This window comes from Echeneis naucrates, chromosome 7, assembly GCF_900963305.1.
Source record: "Echeneis naucrates chromosome 7, fEcheNa1.1, whole genome shotgun sequence".
NCBI lineage: Eukaryota > Metazoa > Chordata > Actinopteri > Carangiformes > Echeneidae > Echeneis > Echeneis naucrates.
This window is the reverse complement of record NC_042517.1, coordinates 3,188,276-3,204,479: the sequence shown is the minus strand read 5'-3', so window position 1 is coordinate 3,204,479 and position 16,204 is coordinate 3,188,276. Positions and strand designations below refer to the sequence as shown.

Below are 16,204 nucleotides of genomic sequence, written 5' to 3'. Positions count from 1 at the left end.
CACACTAGTCAGAAGGTTGGTGAGTCATTCGCCTTCTCCTTTAGTGTCCTAAATTGCCCCCAAGGATGTACCATCTGTATTTGAGAGTACGTGTTAGAGACACACTATGCATAGAGCAAGTGCTAGATGAATGTATGTGTGATTATAACCTAAAGCGTTCTGCGTTGTCAGAGTGGTAGTCATCCCTCATTAATCTTGTCAAAATGTAACCTATGAAAAGGACTTTATATTGGCCTTGGCCAGATTAATTTTTCAGCGTCCACAGAATCCATTCAGTATTATAGAACTGACATGACTGACAGACAACCACGAATTATGAATTATTTCTTACATATACGTGTCCACGTATCTGCTTAGTTGTCACAGAAGAGAGGCACCAGAACTTGCCTGAGAATAAAGCAATTAACTGGCAGCTGTCATCACATCCATAGTAACTTTGACAGCAGAATATTTCTGCTATATTACCCACTTCGGTATGTTTTAATTTTCCAACCAGATTTCACATAATTCAAAACTAATTATCCCATTTTATAGGGGCACAGTCACTGAAGTGACACCATCCTAAGATCTATGTTTTAGGAATATACAGACATTTAAAAGAAAATTGAGTTGCCACGTTTTGGGGGGCAAACCTGGCAAGCGGCATCCGTATGTTGCCATGTTTGGGGGCAAACCTGGCAACCCTGAGCAAAATGACTGATTCTACAGCGACATCTTCCGGCGGGCCGGCGGTGTGACTTGTGTTTGTTTTGGAGACCTCGTAGCTGCTGTTGAAGGTCTCTGGATTCAGGGACGGCTGTGGGCAAGTTTGGAAAACATTTTATTTCGAAATACAAGGGTCTAAACTCACAGAGGAGACAGCATTTGGACACGTTTGGTCTTTATTTTAACGGCAGGCTAATTCATGCTAGCGCGGTTAGCAGAGGCTAGCAGCTAGCAAGCCTGCTAATTTAGCTAACTCAACCAGGAAATCCAGTCAGTCGTTCGGGCTAAAAGTAAATTAAAAGATGAAATTAGAAACGATTTAGTTTCGTTGGTTTACTGTCAGTGACCAAAACAAGGCTAATGCATGATATATCTTGAGTTAACTTACGCCAATTCTTCAAATATTAATATGAGACGTGCTATTTCAGGTGTAAACATTAAAAACTAAACAGCCATCGCTAGAAAAATAACAACCATCCTCCTCCTGTTTCCGTGCAGACTGTGATTCATTTTAACTTTTCCAACAGTTGTAGGTTAGCTTTGCTGGACTCTTTTGTTTGCAGTGTGTTGATAGATGTATGAAATACTTTTCTGAAGTAATAACTCCACAGTACAAAAGGTATCAACAACAAGATCTTAATTCAGGTGTGCTTATATAACACAAATCACACAAAAATTACCACAAGAAGCTTTATAATGTCAATCCCTCACTTCAGATAAAATAAAATACTAATTTGAGATGAAAAAAAAAAAAAGATGTCCTTGAAGTATGTTTAAATCTTTGATGTGTTGTTTCACGTCACTCTTTATTTATTTTCTACGAAATTCAAAGTCAGAATCAGAAATATGGCTGATTCCTGCTGCTTTACTTGGTAGTTAATAGAAAATCTCTCTTTTCTGGGCCAAATAGGATATAGATTTGAAAACAAACACTGTACTTAGATAGGACCAACTTTACCAACTTTACCGACCTTTCCTGAACCAAAAAAGTGAGAATGCCATTCGCAGGCAGATCCAAAGTGAAAATAACCTCAGTCGCAGCAGCAGTTTAAACTTTAACATTTCATCATATATATATATTTTTTTAAATTGATCCAACTGATTGGTATGCCAAAATCTTCATCTGTAAAGTAAAACAGCGGTGAAACAAACGCATTGGAGCAGACAATGCAGAATACCCTTCCAGCACCAGTGTAAAAGTTCAACAACAATAATTTATTTGACTCAGAAAGTTAAGTGGAATCCGTCCTTGTTAACTCTGATCATTCAGTGGCGCTGCAGATCACAGGATGGACTCCAGTGGGAAACCCTCAACTGCACAGATCGTGGTCTTAGCAACCAGCTCAGCCTTGACTGCTCTCTTCTACTCCATTTACAGGAGCAGAGCTACAACAGTTGCCAGATTGAAGGTCAGCCAGGTTTCATTCTGTTATTGTCATGTGAATGTCCCAGCGGTGTGAATTTATTGCCCTACTATGGCCTGTTTGTTAATCCGAAATGTTTTTTGTCCACAGGAAGCCAAGAAAGTGTCCATTGACCAGGATTTGAGGAACCTTCTGTCTGAAACACCTGGAAGATGTGTCCCATACGCTGTCATAGAAGGTGTGTTTAGCCACTGAATAAAGTCACTGTGTTGTAGATAATATTTTTACTAAACATCTGCAATATCTTCACTACAAATTCTAGACATAAATAATGAGCATCGTTTGACATGCATATCTAAAGTGACACTGTTTGCACGCATCAGGTGTTGTGAGAAATGTGAAGGAAAGTCTGAGCAGCCAGTTCGTTGAAAACTGCAAAGGTGTCATTGAAAGACTGACGCTGAAGGAGGAAAAGATGGTGTGGAATCGCACCACTCACCTCTGGTAAGTCAGTGAAAGGGTTAAAACAATCTTAATAGTGTTCTGGATTTAGCGAGGACACTCAGGAGGCAATATGGAGCCCATAAAACAGTTAAGTGCTGTGTTGTTAAACCCAACTTCATAAAGCATAAAGCTGTACTGTCACCGTTCCACAAGCCCTCACAGCACGAGCCACAGCTATTGAACAACATTAGCATTTTCACATTTGCTCTCCTGATAAAGTCTCCCCCATATTTAACTGACAAACAGGAACTTGCATCTTGTCCCGTACTTTAGACTATTGACCAAACCACTAAATGCATGTTAACCTGCAAAAAGCTAGCGGACTAGATTGCTAATTATATACACTACACAGACAAGGCAAGTTAATTTGTAGGGTACATTATCATGCACAGAGGCCTGTCGATGTCCTAAACAGAAATTAAAGAAGTAAAAAGTGAACCATGAAGCTGTTTTAAAATGCAGATTATTCCTTATTGGCATATATACATCACACATCTCACAAATATCTTTCAGGGTAGGACCATTTAGTCTTTTGTAGACAAAAAGTAAGAAAAGGAACTCTTGAGCCCTGGCCTGAGGGGCCCTAGAGAATTAAAATTGAAATTTTTGTTGTCGTCAGAACCCTAACAGCCGCCTTCCGATAAATTGTAGCTGTTTAATGTTTTCTTATCTAAGTTTACATCCCAGATCTTTCTCTAAAATGACTAAAATGTCTTTTATGTACTTGTTTACAGAAGGAGAGAAAATGAAAAAGAAATGACTTAAATGATCTTTAATAATCAATCAGCAAAAATGTTCTTGTTGCTCTGACTTCAATATGATTGTGGCTGTATTTTCTCATGTTTGTATCATCATAAGATGAAAATCTACATTTGTTGGTGTTATTAACCCTAACCCTAACCTGATGAATTAACAATGAAAGTAATATAATAATAATTTCTTTGCACCTCAACATTAAGTGGTATATATTTCTGCACAGGAACAGCACAGAGAAAGTCATCCACCAGCGCACCAACACTGTCCCTTTTGCCCTTGGATCACATGACGAAAATATCACCACCACAGTCCGGATTATTCGTCCGCTAGACGCTGCAGAGTTGGACTTGGAGACCACCTACGAGAACTTCCATCCCTCAGTCCAGTCCCTGTCCAGTGTTATCGGCCACTTCATCAGCGGGGAACGCCCCAAGGGCATACACGAAACCGAGGAGATGCTGCGATTGGGAGAGAGCGTCACAGGGGTGGGAGAGCTGGTGCTGGATAACAGCCTGATCAAGCTCCAGCCCCCCAAGCAGGGCTTCCGTTATTTCCTCACCCGGCTCGACTACGAGTCTCTCCTGAGGAAGCAGGGGAACAGCGTCAGACTGTGGAGGATTCTGACTCTCGTCTTCGGGGTCACTGCCTGCTCCATGCTTGTCTTCATCCTGTGGAAGCAATACGTGCAGCGCAGGGAGAGCAAGAAGGAAAAGATCCTGCTGGAGGAGTTCAAGGAGCAGCAGAGAAAACGCCTGCGAGAACTTAAAATAGAGGAAAGCAGCGTATCGCCCACCAGCTGTACCGTCTGCCTGAGCCGGGAACGCTCCTGCGTGTTCCTCGAATGCGGTCATGTGTGCGCCTGTGCACGGTGCTACGACGCTCTGCCAGAGCCAAAGAAATGCCCCATCTGCAGGGCAACAATAGACAGGGTGGTGCCTCTATACAACAGCTAACGGGGGCATCAGCAAAAGCCTTGCATTACATTGGAAGTTGGCTCAACATTTCACCATCAGCGTAACTGTGGACGTAGTCAGTAGCCATTCAAGCACTGATGTCCCAGGCTTGAGAACGTTTAGATCTGTACTTTTCTTGCTCTTTTCACATCCTGTTCCACAAACAACACGCAACTCCGTGCCGAAACATGATGCAATACCTCTTTTCCCTCCGATGTTCAAATTAAATTTGGAAACTGTAATTAATCTTGAAAATGAAATCCCTCCTTTCATCTTGATAAAGAAAATTAAATCTCATCTTTCATCCTGGAGGTACAACAAGATCTTTTCTTAATGAGGAGCACGTCAATATTGATCAGACAAATCTTGGCTCTGTCTCCTGATAAAAATCTCAGTACTTCCGAAGAGCGTCACATTTTTATATTCATTTTCTGAAGCACTTAAGAGTGAAGACACACACAGAGTACACATGGCATATAATAGAACTGTGTAAGGCAAGGCAAGTTTATTTTAACATATTTCAAACACAGAGGTGCAAAGGTTCAGTGTGCGTTACATACAGAGAAAAGTAAGGACAGTGACTGGTCTGGACTAGTTGACCTGACTCCATGGATCTAAGAGCCCTGCTCGGTTTATACTCTCTTAGCATATCAAAGATGTATTCTGGTCCCAAACTGTTCTGTGATTTGTAAACTAGTAGCAGTGTAAAGTGTGAAGAACTGGTGTAATATTCTCTGATCGCTTTATTCTGGTTAGGACCTCAGCAGCAGCGTTCTGGATGAACTGCAGCCATTTAATGCTCCTTTTGGGGAGTCCGGTCAGAAGACCATTACAGTAATTGAATTTATGAAGATGAACGTGTGAATGAGCTTCTCCTGGTCTCTTTGGGATGACAAAACTTTTCATTCTGGTCACGTTTTTGAGTTGGTGGCTGTTGAAAGTCTGATCTGAGTCAATTAACGCACTAAGGTTACAAACACTGAACCTCTTCTCTTTGTTGCCAAAGAGAATAATTTCAGTTTTATCCTTTTTTTAATTGAAGTTGTTTATTAACCACCAACAGTGACACAGTGAGTCTAATGGGCTGCAGTCGTCTGGGGACCGAGACATAAAGTTGTGGCATATTCACAGCTGTGATAAATGGTATTAAAGTTCTCTAACATTTGACACAGAGGGGGCATATACAGATTGAACTGAAGGGGTCCAAGAACTGACCCCTGGGGGATTCCCCAGGAGTCCCAATTCATAACTACTGTATGCCACGTGAAAAAGAAAAACTACATCAGTTACAAAACATTATATGTTGGAACTGATACAAAATGCTAAAAAGAATTTCAGCCAAAGGTATTTGGTGAAAACTGGTGGACAGATGGTGAATCAACTGTTTTATCAGTTCTGTCTATATATTTGGTTCGTTTTATTTACTTTCAAATCAAAGCAGCACTTCATTGACATCTCGCAAATATTAAAATCAGAGCATTTCAGAGGTTGGAAGGTGTCTCAGCTGATGCCATGAATATCCAGCTCTGGAAGAGGTAAACCAAGCAGCTGGTTGAATGCACTGAAATTTGTTATTATAAGCTCATCCAGTGTTTTATTGGAAATAACGTCTTATTTATAGTGTGACTCATAACTTCAGATGTCAAATACATGTATTGCTTCACAAATGAAGTGGAAGTCAGATTAAATGGAAGCACGGAACTGGATTTAGGACCTCAAAAAAGTGCTTGGTTGCAGTTTTGTACTTTGCTGTTAATGAACCATAGGAGGATTGTTTAAAAAAAAAAAAGATTCTTTTGGAAAGCACATAAGTTTAAGAAGGTTTGAGTTGTCCCCATTTGATTTTAAATAGTGTATTAATCTTTTTTTACAACGGCTGACTGTTGGCTTTTTGGTTTCGTGTTTGTGCAGGAGAGGGAGAAGAAAGGCTGCTGCTCACACTAAAGAAATCAGTACAAGAGCTTTAAGGGTGAGGTGAGGCGAGGGGATAATTGTACAAGGCTCTGTCTGGTTGTTTCATGTTGTGGAGAGAAGGAGCAAGCCGACCCCGTCCTGCACCTTTTGATTTTTTTCACCGGGTGCCTGCAAATAGAGGCACGTGGATCAAGGGGTTCAGGCTCTTTACAGCCACAGTTCACAGAGAGGCAACATGTGAAAGACCGAACCGGGGCCACTTCACAGCCACCTAACTATGGACTTTGGGCAAAAGAAAGAAAAAAGAAACAGCTAGTATCATTTTAGGAAGGGGGGAAAAAAAAGCTATTAATTTTGTTGAAGCCGTTGTGTGAAATAAAGACGAGAGCTGTTAGAGGAAGATGGAAATTTCTGCCAGGAGAGGGAGGTGTCTGCCTTTGAGGATGCTTGGAGGATTCAGGATTTGGAATCACTGAGCATGAATAGGCATAATAAATGCAAAGCCACATGCTCCTCTTATACAGCCAGTTGTTTCAACTCCTGCTGCAGTTGGTGTTTCACCTCTAACTGCCTTTTGCTTTGAAATATTAAAAACAAAATATACTCGTAATGCCATGAACCCGAAAGTTGGCTTATCAGCAGCAGATGTCCAGTTTGACTTTGTCCTAAAAAGACATCTGTAATGCTTCACTATCATCCAGTCATTGTCTGTTCATTTCAATGTAACAGACACGGCCTAAGATCTTTATTTTTGTTGGACAGAACAGTTTCAGTCAGACAGTAGATACAGATAAACTTTTTCCCCTAAAGCCTGTGCCTGGATTAAGGACTTCCTCTGCAACCGCCCACAGTATGTCCAAATCGGTTCCCACGGCTCCTCCACCATCAGCCTCAGCACCGGCTCTCCCCAAGGTTGTGTGCTGCCCACTCCTGTAAGCCTTCACTCCCACGACATCTCTCCCATCCACCACAACAACACAATAAATTTCACGGACAACACCACCTCGGTGGGGCTCATGACTGGAGGAGACGAGTCGGCAGTGCGGTGTGTGAAAAACAACACAAAGACCGAGGAGATGGGCCTGATCCCCTGTGGAGGGAGTCACCACCTTTAAATTCCTGAGGACTTCCATCTCCGACGGCACGCAGCACAGCAGGGATGAGGAAGACTCCACTTCTTCAGAGTACTGAGTGTGCTGGCATGTTCCATCACTGCGGTCGGGCCACCCTGGTCTCCACAGGAGTCTCAAAAGGAGGACTTAGGACACTTCATGCTCAAGTTCCAAACCAACCCAGATAAACAGAGCAATGTTGGACAGATAAAAACACGGACAAGTGCAATGACAAATCCTGTGGCCATGCTGCTCTCATCCATATTTATTTATTTACCAGTGGAGCCAAATGTTGTGTTTTTATTTTGTTGCGCCTGGTTTGTCTTAATGTACTGTTGTTCCTGTTTCGTGTTTTGGGTTTTTTTGTTTGGTTTTTTTTTTTTGCTTTTTCATGGCTCCCCCTATTTCATTGTATAGGCAGCTGTGCAATGACAATAAAGGCTATCTTATCTTATTTTAAGTGAGTGTTTCAGGCCAGGAGGGAGGCAGGTCTATCCATCTGTATCACCTTGAGACAATTAATGGCAATTTTACTTTCAAATGATTGTTTATTATAAAAAAAAATAAAAAAAAAAGCCCCATTTTATCATCCCGCATTATGCCATGAAACCTCAGATGTATTATTTAGCATTATGCCAAGATCCTGGTATTATCATTGCATTAGTATTCACCGGCTGGCGCACAGTTATCTGTTTTCCAGGAGTGAGCTGATGCCGCTCGGTCTCTGAAGGAACCTGAGCTAAATGTCAGACACAACATTGTAAACAAGCCGCTGTGGCTGAAAGCTCTCCTTCCTGTTGGAAGTATGGACGGTTCAAAAATCCACTAAAAGCTGTTTTACCATTGGCTGACCTCACATCTCAACAGCTATTGTGTTGATTGCTGGGAAAGAAAGAAGCTTTGTGTACTTCCATCTGAGGAAGCACCCTGACTTTTTTTTTTGGGGGGGGGGGGTTATTTTTTCAGTTGCTTCACCAACTGCTTGGCATTTTTGGCTTAGACCAAAATATATTGATGGATCCTGGGTGAATAGCTGACGGGAAATTATGCAGAGATGTCTGAGCTCCCCTCAGGATGTATTAAAGTTGTGGTTTTTATTAGCTTAACCTTTATTTTGATAAAGGTTATTTCTTTTACAAGCCTCTTGATGAATGTGGCAACATATAACAGGTTTCTTTTAGCAGCATAAATATGATTTTAATCCTTTTGTCTCTAAACTGCCAGGAAGCAGTGAAGAACACAAATAACAAGCTTCCCAAAGTTAAAGTTAAAATTAGAGTTTTGTTTGACAGCAGTCCAAAATATAAAATATAAAAAAATTTAAACAGCAAATCTTCACCATTTCTAAAATGGAATAAGGGATTATATCATATTTTTACCAAAAAAAAAAAAAAAAAAAAAACAGCTAATTATTGTTTGTTAACAGACACATGATTGTGTATCACATATCATAAAACAGGATCTGAGACATGACAGAAAAAAAGTCTATTAAAACAACTGAAGTCAAAATGAAACATTTTTTAATGGGATGTTGGAATAATTGATATGAATGCCGCGTTTCCAGACGAAGTTCATCTTGTAAATTTTCCCAAGTGATGTGATGCATAATAGGACACCAGGATGCTGAGTATTATCCATCTATCTAATGTGGGCTGACAGCTGGAACGTGAGAGAGCATAAATACACCAACGAACGAGAAGAGAATGGGAATGGACTCACTTAAAATTCATATTCCATTTTAGGTTTTATGTGCCTTTCCCTGCGTTTGTTCGTATGTGTGGAAAACCTGAATCTGAGCACAGTGCAGCACTGAGACTCAAACTCGGTGTATAAATTAAATAACAGCTACACCATAAAAAAATCTGCAGCTCTAATGTTATGAAGCAATTCATAAATGGATCTTGGTCCAAGTGATTTACAGCCAATTTTCAGAAGATCAGGGGTCAAACAGTCCAGCGGTGGACTCTCCTGAAGGAGGAGTTTACACAACCTGGCAACCTTATCTGATCTATGAGCCATTCATATTTATGGCCTTTGGTTTAGTCTAATTATAATTTCATAATCTGAATATGTTTGTATTATGTGACGCACAACATAATTGAGTCGACTGGATGATTTAATTATTGGAACTTATAAAACACAGAAATTGACATTCAAGTGCTCCCTTTCAGTGAAGAGCACTCCGGCTTGCGTCCTGCCATTGTTTTCCGGGGACAGGTGTGAACGGGACGGTGCACATGTCCTGCGAAGGCAGCAGAATGAAGTTGTGTCAACTGTCCTTGGTGATAATGATTACACAAAAAGTCAGCTGTAGCCCGTTTGTCACCCACAGACCGGAGAAGCCCACCAACCGTGAAATTAGGCCTACACCAGACGACGCATCGATATTTTTAAATCGTGTATAAAATCTGGTGCCTGATCGGAAAGTGGAAGCCGTTTCAAAGGTGCCTCACATTTTTCAGGTCAGATGTGTAATCGCCTGTTTGCGGTGTCGTTGCTTGAAATCAAAACGAATACACCTCAAGATCGAGTCCTCAACCACTAGTTGCCCACTAAACAAACGCCTCTTCCTCATTGTGCTGTGAACATGAAAGCAGCAGCTCTGGCCCAACACCATGGAAACCCTTCTCTCCGGCGCCGTAGTGCATTTACCAGCAGTTGTCACCGACAGCGAGTGAGTCATCAAAGACGATCCCTCTATATTATCCTCCACTTATCGGGACTGCACAAGAATTGCATGTTAAGAGGCAAACACGGGCCTCGTGGCAGAAGGTGAGACGCTCACCGTGCAGAATTTACTACAGAGATCACATTTTTCCTGCACGTGCAGCAGTCGCCCTCAGAAATGGGTCCTCAAAACAGCTTATGTCAGGAACGTTTTCCCACCTAATCAGGTGAACGTTGCTGTGCGATCTGCTGCGGCGACGAAAGCTTCCTATTGAGGTTTCATTAAATTTGAAGAATTTACAGAGTTTAAAGTAAAAAAAAACAAACAAACAAACAAAAAAACATTTAAACTATCACCTCTGTAATTTAATTCAACAGCAGTTTAATGGATCAAAGTCTCAGCCTTGACTAATATTGGGTTTGTACTCACGACAGTTCTTTAGTACAACAGATTAGCTGGAATTGGTGGCGCTCTCTAATGGGCCACTATAAAGGCCCTTTTTAAAGAGCCGCACTTAGTTATTCTCTTATCTAAGAAGTGCTGTTTGCTATTAAGGCGCTGGATTGATTTTTCAATTTGATGTTCCACTCGTGCTAACACCTGGTGTTTGAGAGACTCTGAATAAACTAACACATTTTTGATCCATATTCTCAATACGCAGCCACTCTGTGCTGGAATAAAAACACATGGCTCATTAATCACACCTCCACATGAGGGGGAGTTTATTAGTTTCTGTCCCCGAGAGATTGAAGTTTTCTTTTCTTTTCTTTTTTTGTTCCAATTATTACTTCTGCAGTTCTGCGTCGTCTTTTCTAGTTCTTAATGTGGAGGTGATGCTGCCTGTATATTTCCTGGGTACACAACACAGGACAGTACGTTTTTTCAGTCGTTCTTCAGGCCATATACAAGCGGTGATGCAAGAAGTCTTTAAATGTCCAATTCATTGAAAATAGTTGTACTGTAATGAAACAAAACTTTAATAGTCCTGGATCGAAAATCTGAACTGTCAGCAGAAAAGTAAAACAACAGAATCTGTGAAATGGATTTTATGATCATTACTGAGGCATGAATAATGTTTTCATGTAAAATATCAGTGTATTATATTTCCAACGTTTATTTTATAATGTATAATAGGAAACTAAAAATGAACAGCAGCTTGCATTTCACTATTTCCTCTGAAATGTTAAACAGAAGTACCATAAAATGGAAAAAGTGAGAGTTGTTCTTATGGCTCATAATTAGTATGATTTATTTTTCTGAATAATTTGTCAGCTGTTGGGCGACGCCGCGGATAAAAGGTTTGGTCTTTCTTACTATTACAGTTACTTTGTTGTGACACATAATCAACACAATGCCGGCATTAAGTGACTCACAATTAATGTAGTGAGCTTTCCTAATACAAAAACAAAAATGGGATGTCTATCGTATCACTGTCGGAGTTATCCAGGGCTGGTACCGAATTTTGGCCAACAAAGACGGTTTATTTGTCAGTCTGTGCCGCCAAAGTGTGTTTTGAGTCCCAACAGGCTCTCAGGTGAACGAGAGCATTTTTCCTATTTCAGCTTCGAAATTATTTGTCGCTTGAATGTTATTTTAGAGAAAAATTTCACAGACAATTTACAGACGGCACGAGAAGAGCAGGTTATGTGAGGATTTACAATTTGGACTGATGAAATGTCAAAAGTGAGAGACACAGCAGAGGGCCCGAATGATTTTGGCCTCGATGAGGCACCAGTTGGGTGCACTGCTGCATCCACGATCCAGGACTTAAATATCTGCAGGTCTTGAGAAGTCTTAAAAAGTAGTGAACTATCTTTTCTCAGTAAGGTAAAGTCTTTTTTTTTTTTTTTTTTTAATGCTTTAGTCGCATTTCCTTTAGGACAAACAAATGACGCGTCTGTTTTTGCTGCTTTTCAGTCTCTGAGTGCATTAGTATGTAAATGCCTGAACAGAAAAATAATTATACATCTAGTGGGCAAAACAAATATCATTATTAAGACCATTTTCCTTGTAGCTGTTTAGATAAACGACATTGGGGATAAAAAAAAAAAAACAAAACAAAACAAAAACTAATGGTTTCCATGGGAACTGCTTATCATCCTCTTTACTCCTGCTCCCCAAAGTTGAGACAAGATTCATTTATTGAACCCTGTGACTTACCTCTGGACCAGCTTTCATCCAGACAGTGCAATTACTTATGTTTGTTCTGCGTGCTATTTACGTGCACATTAAACTGCTGTGATATAGTGGCCTGGATTAAATTAGACATCAGCCTCCGCTCTGCAGCCAGAGCAGTCTAAGTAGCTGTGATGTGAAAGGATAATTGTTTCCGAAGATACATGGGCCAGGATGAGGAGAGTAAAACAGATAATCAGTGTGTGAGTGGAGCTAAATGATACACTTTGAAGGTTTTTTTTTTTGTTTTGTTTTGTTTTTTACAAGCAAATCTACATGTAAGAGGGCAAAACCACATTCTGCAGAGCGTCAGCTGGTCTCAGCCCTTCATCTGTTTGATAAATACAGCAGGATTTCCGAAAAAGCTGCTCTCATGTGCAGCTTCTTCTGAAAACGCCAACCAGCAGTCACCTCCAGCCTGTTGCTTTGCTCTGATGAAATCACCAAACACATCCCTTAAAGACGATGGCTGTGTTCTGATTCGGCCAATTTTTACTTGGAAATTGGTCACTCTGGGAAAAAAGGCTGGAAGCTCGTTCACGTCAGCGCAGAGATTCGGGTCGATGCAGAAAGTAAATGCAGGCATTGGACCTTTTACTTGTTTGGGCTGCTGTAACTCAGATCCTCCCTAAACCACCCGCTCTATTAACCCTCCTCCCAGATACATGCTGAAATGATCACACTTTTACTATCAGCTCTGGTATATCCTCCCCCAGTCTGAGTGGCTCTGACTTTAAATCTAAAAACCTGTCTGTTCAGGCAGCCCTTCAGGTAACGTGTGGTACTCCTTCGTCCACTGTGTTTGCATTTCATTCATTTCCAGTGTTTTACTTTTTTTTCTCCTTTCACTTCATTAAAATCTTGGACTGTGAAGTTCTTCATTTCAAATGATATAAAGTTTTCCCCCAATCATACCACCAATGATGATCCACGTTTGATTTAAACTGCCCTTCTTCATTCATGTCATTCTCCAGAATACAGCCATGTGGAAAACATACACAAGTCAAATTCTATTGTATCAAACATATTTTTTCTGGCTTTATTGTCAGTAACCAGGCAACAGAGCATGATTCAAAGTCTTCATCACCGTTAATAACTAACACCCTGCCTTTGTGTTTACAGGGAAAACATGCAACAAGCCCAACTTGTCACCCTGACATCACATCGCTTCCGGAGCCAGAACGAATTATACATCGTGCCACTCAGCGGGGAAATCATGTCGTGAACTACAACAAGCAGATTTGCGCCAGAAGTAGACGGCAAACCGCAGTGAAACAAGGGGAAGCCTTTGAGTTTGAAGAACCGCAAGTTTGAAATCACAAGGCGCAAGATGCATGAAGTGAGAGGAAATTGGATGTTTATTGTTTTAGTAATCCAAGTGCATTTTCTTGGTAAACTCATTCATGCAATTTTTGAAAATAAAGGGGGTTAATGCCGACGCAACTGATGTTATGGATCCTTCCGACGTCCCCCTCACATGATCACGAACAAAGCAAAGAGATGTGAAAAGCAGCGCTTGGATCTGAGGCACACGGAGGAGTTGCATAACTGATGCCAGCAGGTGGAAAGGAGAGAGGCAGGTGAGCGCATGGCCTGCTTTTATAGACCAGGTGAACCGCATCAGCTGACGAACCAGCTGAGTTTACAAAGCAAAGACAGAAACAAGCCAGTCCTCCCAAATCTATTCCAAAAATGAAAAACTTTCCTCCTCCTACAATGTGAATATTTTGTCTGCTGACACTTTTATACACTGAATAATCCAGTCATCTTCATTTCTTGGTTGTAGGTTTAAATTTTTTCCGTCTTTATTTTCTTTTTTTAAGCAATTTGACCAAAAGCTGTCAGCTGATATTCTCTGGTGTTGATTGGTTGTTATTCCCCTCCCATATACGGAGTAAATCTGGCATTTTTAGACCCAGAGTTGCCTTGTAATGTACCCCTGTCTGCAATATAAGCAGCGATAGAGACATAGCACAGCTGGTAAGGTATGACTTCATCAAATCCAAGAGTTCACAAAATTTGAATTGGTTATAAAGCAATTGGCACTGATTTGCTTATATTTTTTGTCATCTGGAAGGAAGGATCTGCAAAATAGCATCAGGATGTGCATACAAAAAGAATGGGGGCCGAGCATCGACCCCTGAGGTGCCCCGTGTTGTTCATAATGGGACATTAAAAGCAACAGAGCCTGAAGCTTTGACCATAAAGTGATTTTATTACATGCACCTGCAGAGCCAGTCGGAGCATCGACAGTTTTAAAGACATTACATAAGCTTTCAGCAGCCTCACACAGTCAACGAATATTTAAAAAGGCACGCACAGCAACGTGAAAGATACCGCACTATACAACTGGTCCAGTACAGAAAAAATACAACTTTTTACTATTACAGCTGCACTTACTACCGCAATTACAGCACAAAAATATTACTGTATGACATCCACTTTATTTTTCAGTTCATTTCAGAGAGCAAAATACTGCACCACGGGCTCCAATCTGACGATTCAATCATCGCAACATAAACATGCAGAAGTACTCATGCAATTCAGCCTGAGTGGGGGGAAAAAAAAGAAAGAAGAAATACCTGAGTAAAACAACACTGTGATGAAAGGAGAAAGTGAAATTTTTCACTAACCAAGAAAAGATTAAGAAGGAAAAGAGGGTACCCATCGTATATTTAAGAAAAACAATCAGTCATTAGCCACGCTGAACTGCAAAGAACAGATCTACACTACCTGCTGACACTGAACCTTGGTGAGGCACTTGCGGTACATGAGCTGTGACAGTGACTGAAATATTGAGGGGGTAAGGGGGGGGGGCTTTCCTGTCTGATCACTGCCAGAATTAGGATTAGGTTGCATCAGCTGTTTGCAAATTGATTTCTGAGTTTGAGCGGATCATCTCTCCTAAATAACTACTGGCCGGTGATTTTTTTTTTAAAAACCAGATTACACCTTTTTGAGCCCCCCTGATGGACGCTGGGAGGAGAAAACACAACCTGTTGAGAAAAAAAAAAAAAAAAAAAAACTTATTTGGGGCAAAATCATTAAACTTTTAAAGCCGTTTTTATCAGATTTGTTTCCCAAAGACGACTGAACATGCCGCTATTGTTCTTGCCTGATTCACTGAGCTAGGAATCGGATTTTGTTGGTCATAGATTACAGCCGGGGGGGCCTTGTCAAGATGACTGCGGAGTAGGAAGTTACCCATACAAGGATTTTGATCTTAAGGACTTTAGTTCTAATGTGTAAATTCATTGCTAGGAAGCATCTTTAGAGTCTTCCTGTCGTAAACAATTAGATATGTGAACAGTAAGTCAGCAGAGCATTCAGCAGCTAGACAATAACCTCTAAAAATAGCAGTTTAGAGCAAACATCCATCCAGTATCTGTACTGTTTATCTGCAGGGTTGGGTTGGGGGGGGGGCAGACAGGTCCTCTAAAATATATTTGTCTGGGCAACTTTTCAACATACATACATACATATATTAACTTTAATTGGCCATATTTGCATAACATCGACAGTTTTAGGTGTATTGTGTGGTATTTTAGCCAGCCAACATTAGTTTAATAGCTAAATAACAGTAACCTCCAGTTATCTGAGGGTGTGAATTCTCAGCATGAATTAATCCAGCCAGTTCATATTGGTGTAACCCCTTTTAAATTATTGAGGCATAAACACAATCAAATGTAAACAGTTTGTTCCCATTCAGGCTAATTTCTGAACTCACAAACAGCTAATGCAACCAACTCCAGGTCCACGTTATTCTCTCTGAGGCTAAAATCAATCAAAACCAAATACTGAAATAAGTGTGAAAATATTTTTTCATTAAAAAATAAACAATAAATAACATGCCAGTGGGACACACATTCACAGATTCCCACGCTTCTTCAAAACTGAATCTTAATGTTGTATTTTATATTTTCTTAAGCTGTTTGCATATTTTTCTGTCTGTCAGCTACAATCAAACTGCAAAATGACAAATATTAATAACACTAATCTGTGCAAGTGTCCAGGTGTTTCATTTTTAATTTGTTGTTGAGTTTGTTTGTTTTT

At 40.5% G+C, this 16,204-nt stretch overlaps 1 protein-coding gene across 3 annotated transcripts; it reads left to right on the top strand.

Moving 5' to 3' along the window:
- Positions 1–713: 713 nt before the first annotated feature.
- On the top strand, positions 714–7,679 carry mul1 (mitochondrial E3 ubiquitin protein ligase 1). Of its 3 annotated transcripts, none has more exons than XM_029507353.1 (5): positions 714–802; positions 1,976–2,114; positions 2,220–2,307; positions 2,453–2,573; positions 3,553–7,679. In XM_029507353.1, exons 2-5 carry the CDS (start codon positions 1,995–1,997, stop codon positions 4,280–4,282), a joined length of 1,059 nt encoding a protein of 352 aa, XP_029363213.1. In that variant the 5' UTR covers positions 714–802; positions 1,976–1,994; the 3' UTR covers positions 4,283–7,679. The 3 variants fall into 3 exon arrangements, with proteins under 3 accessions (XP_029363213.1, XP_029363214.1, XP_029363215.1); XM_029507355.1 differs by having other exon boundaries at positions 760–776; XM_029507354.1 differs by having other exon boundaries at positions 753–2,114.
- Positions 7,680–16,204: the final 8,525 nt, after the last annotated feature.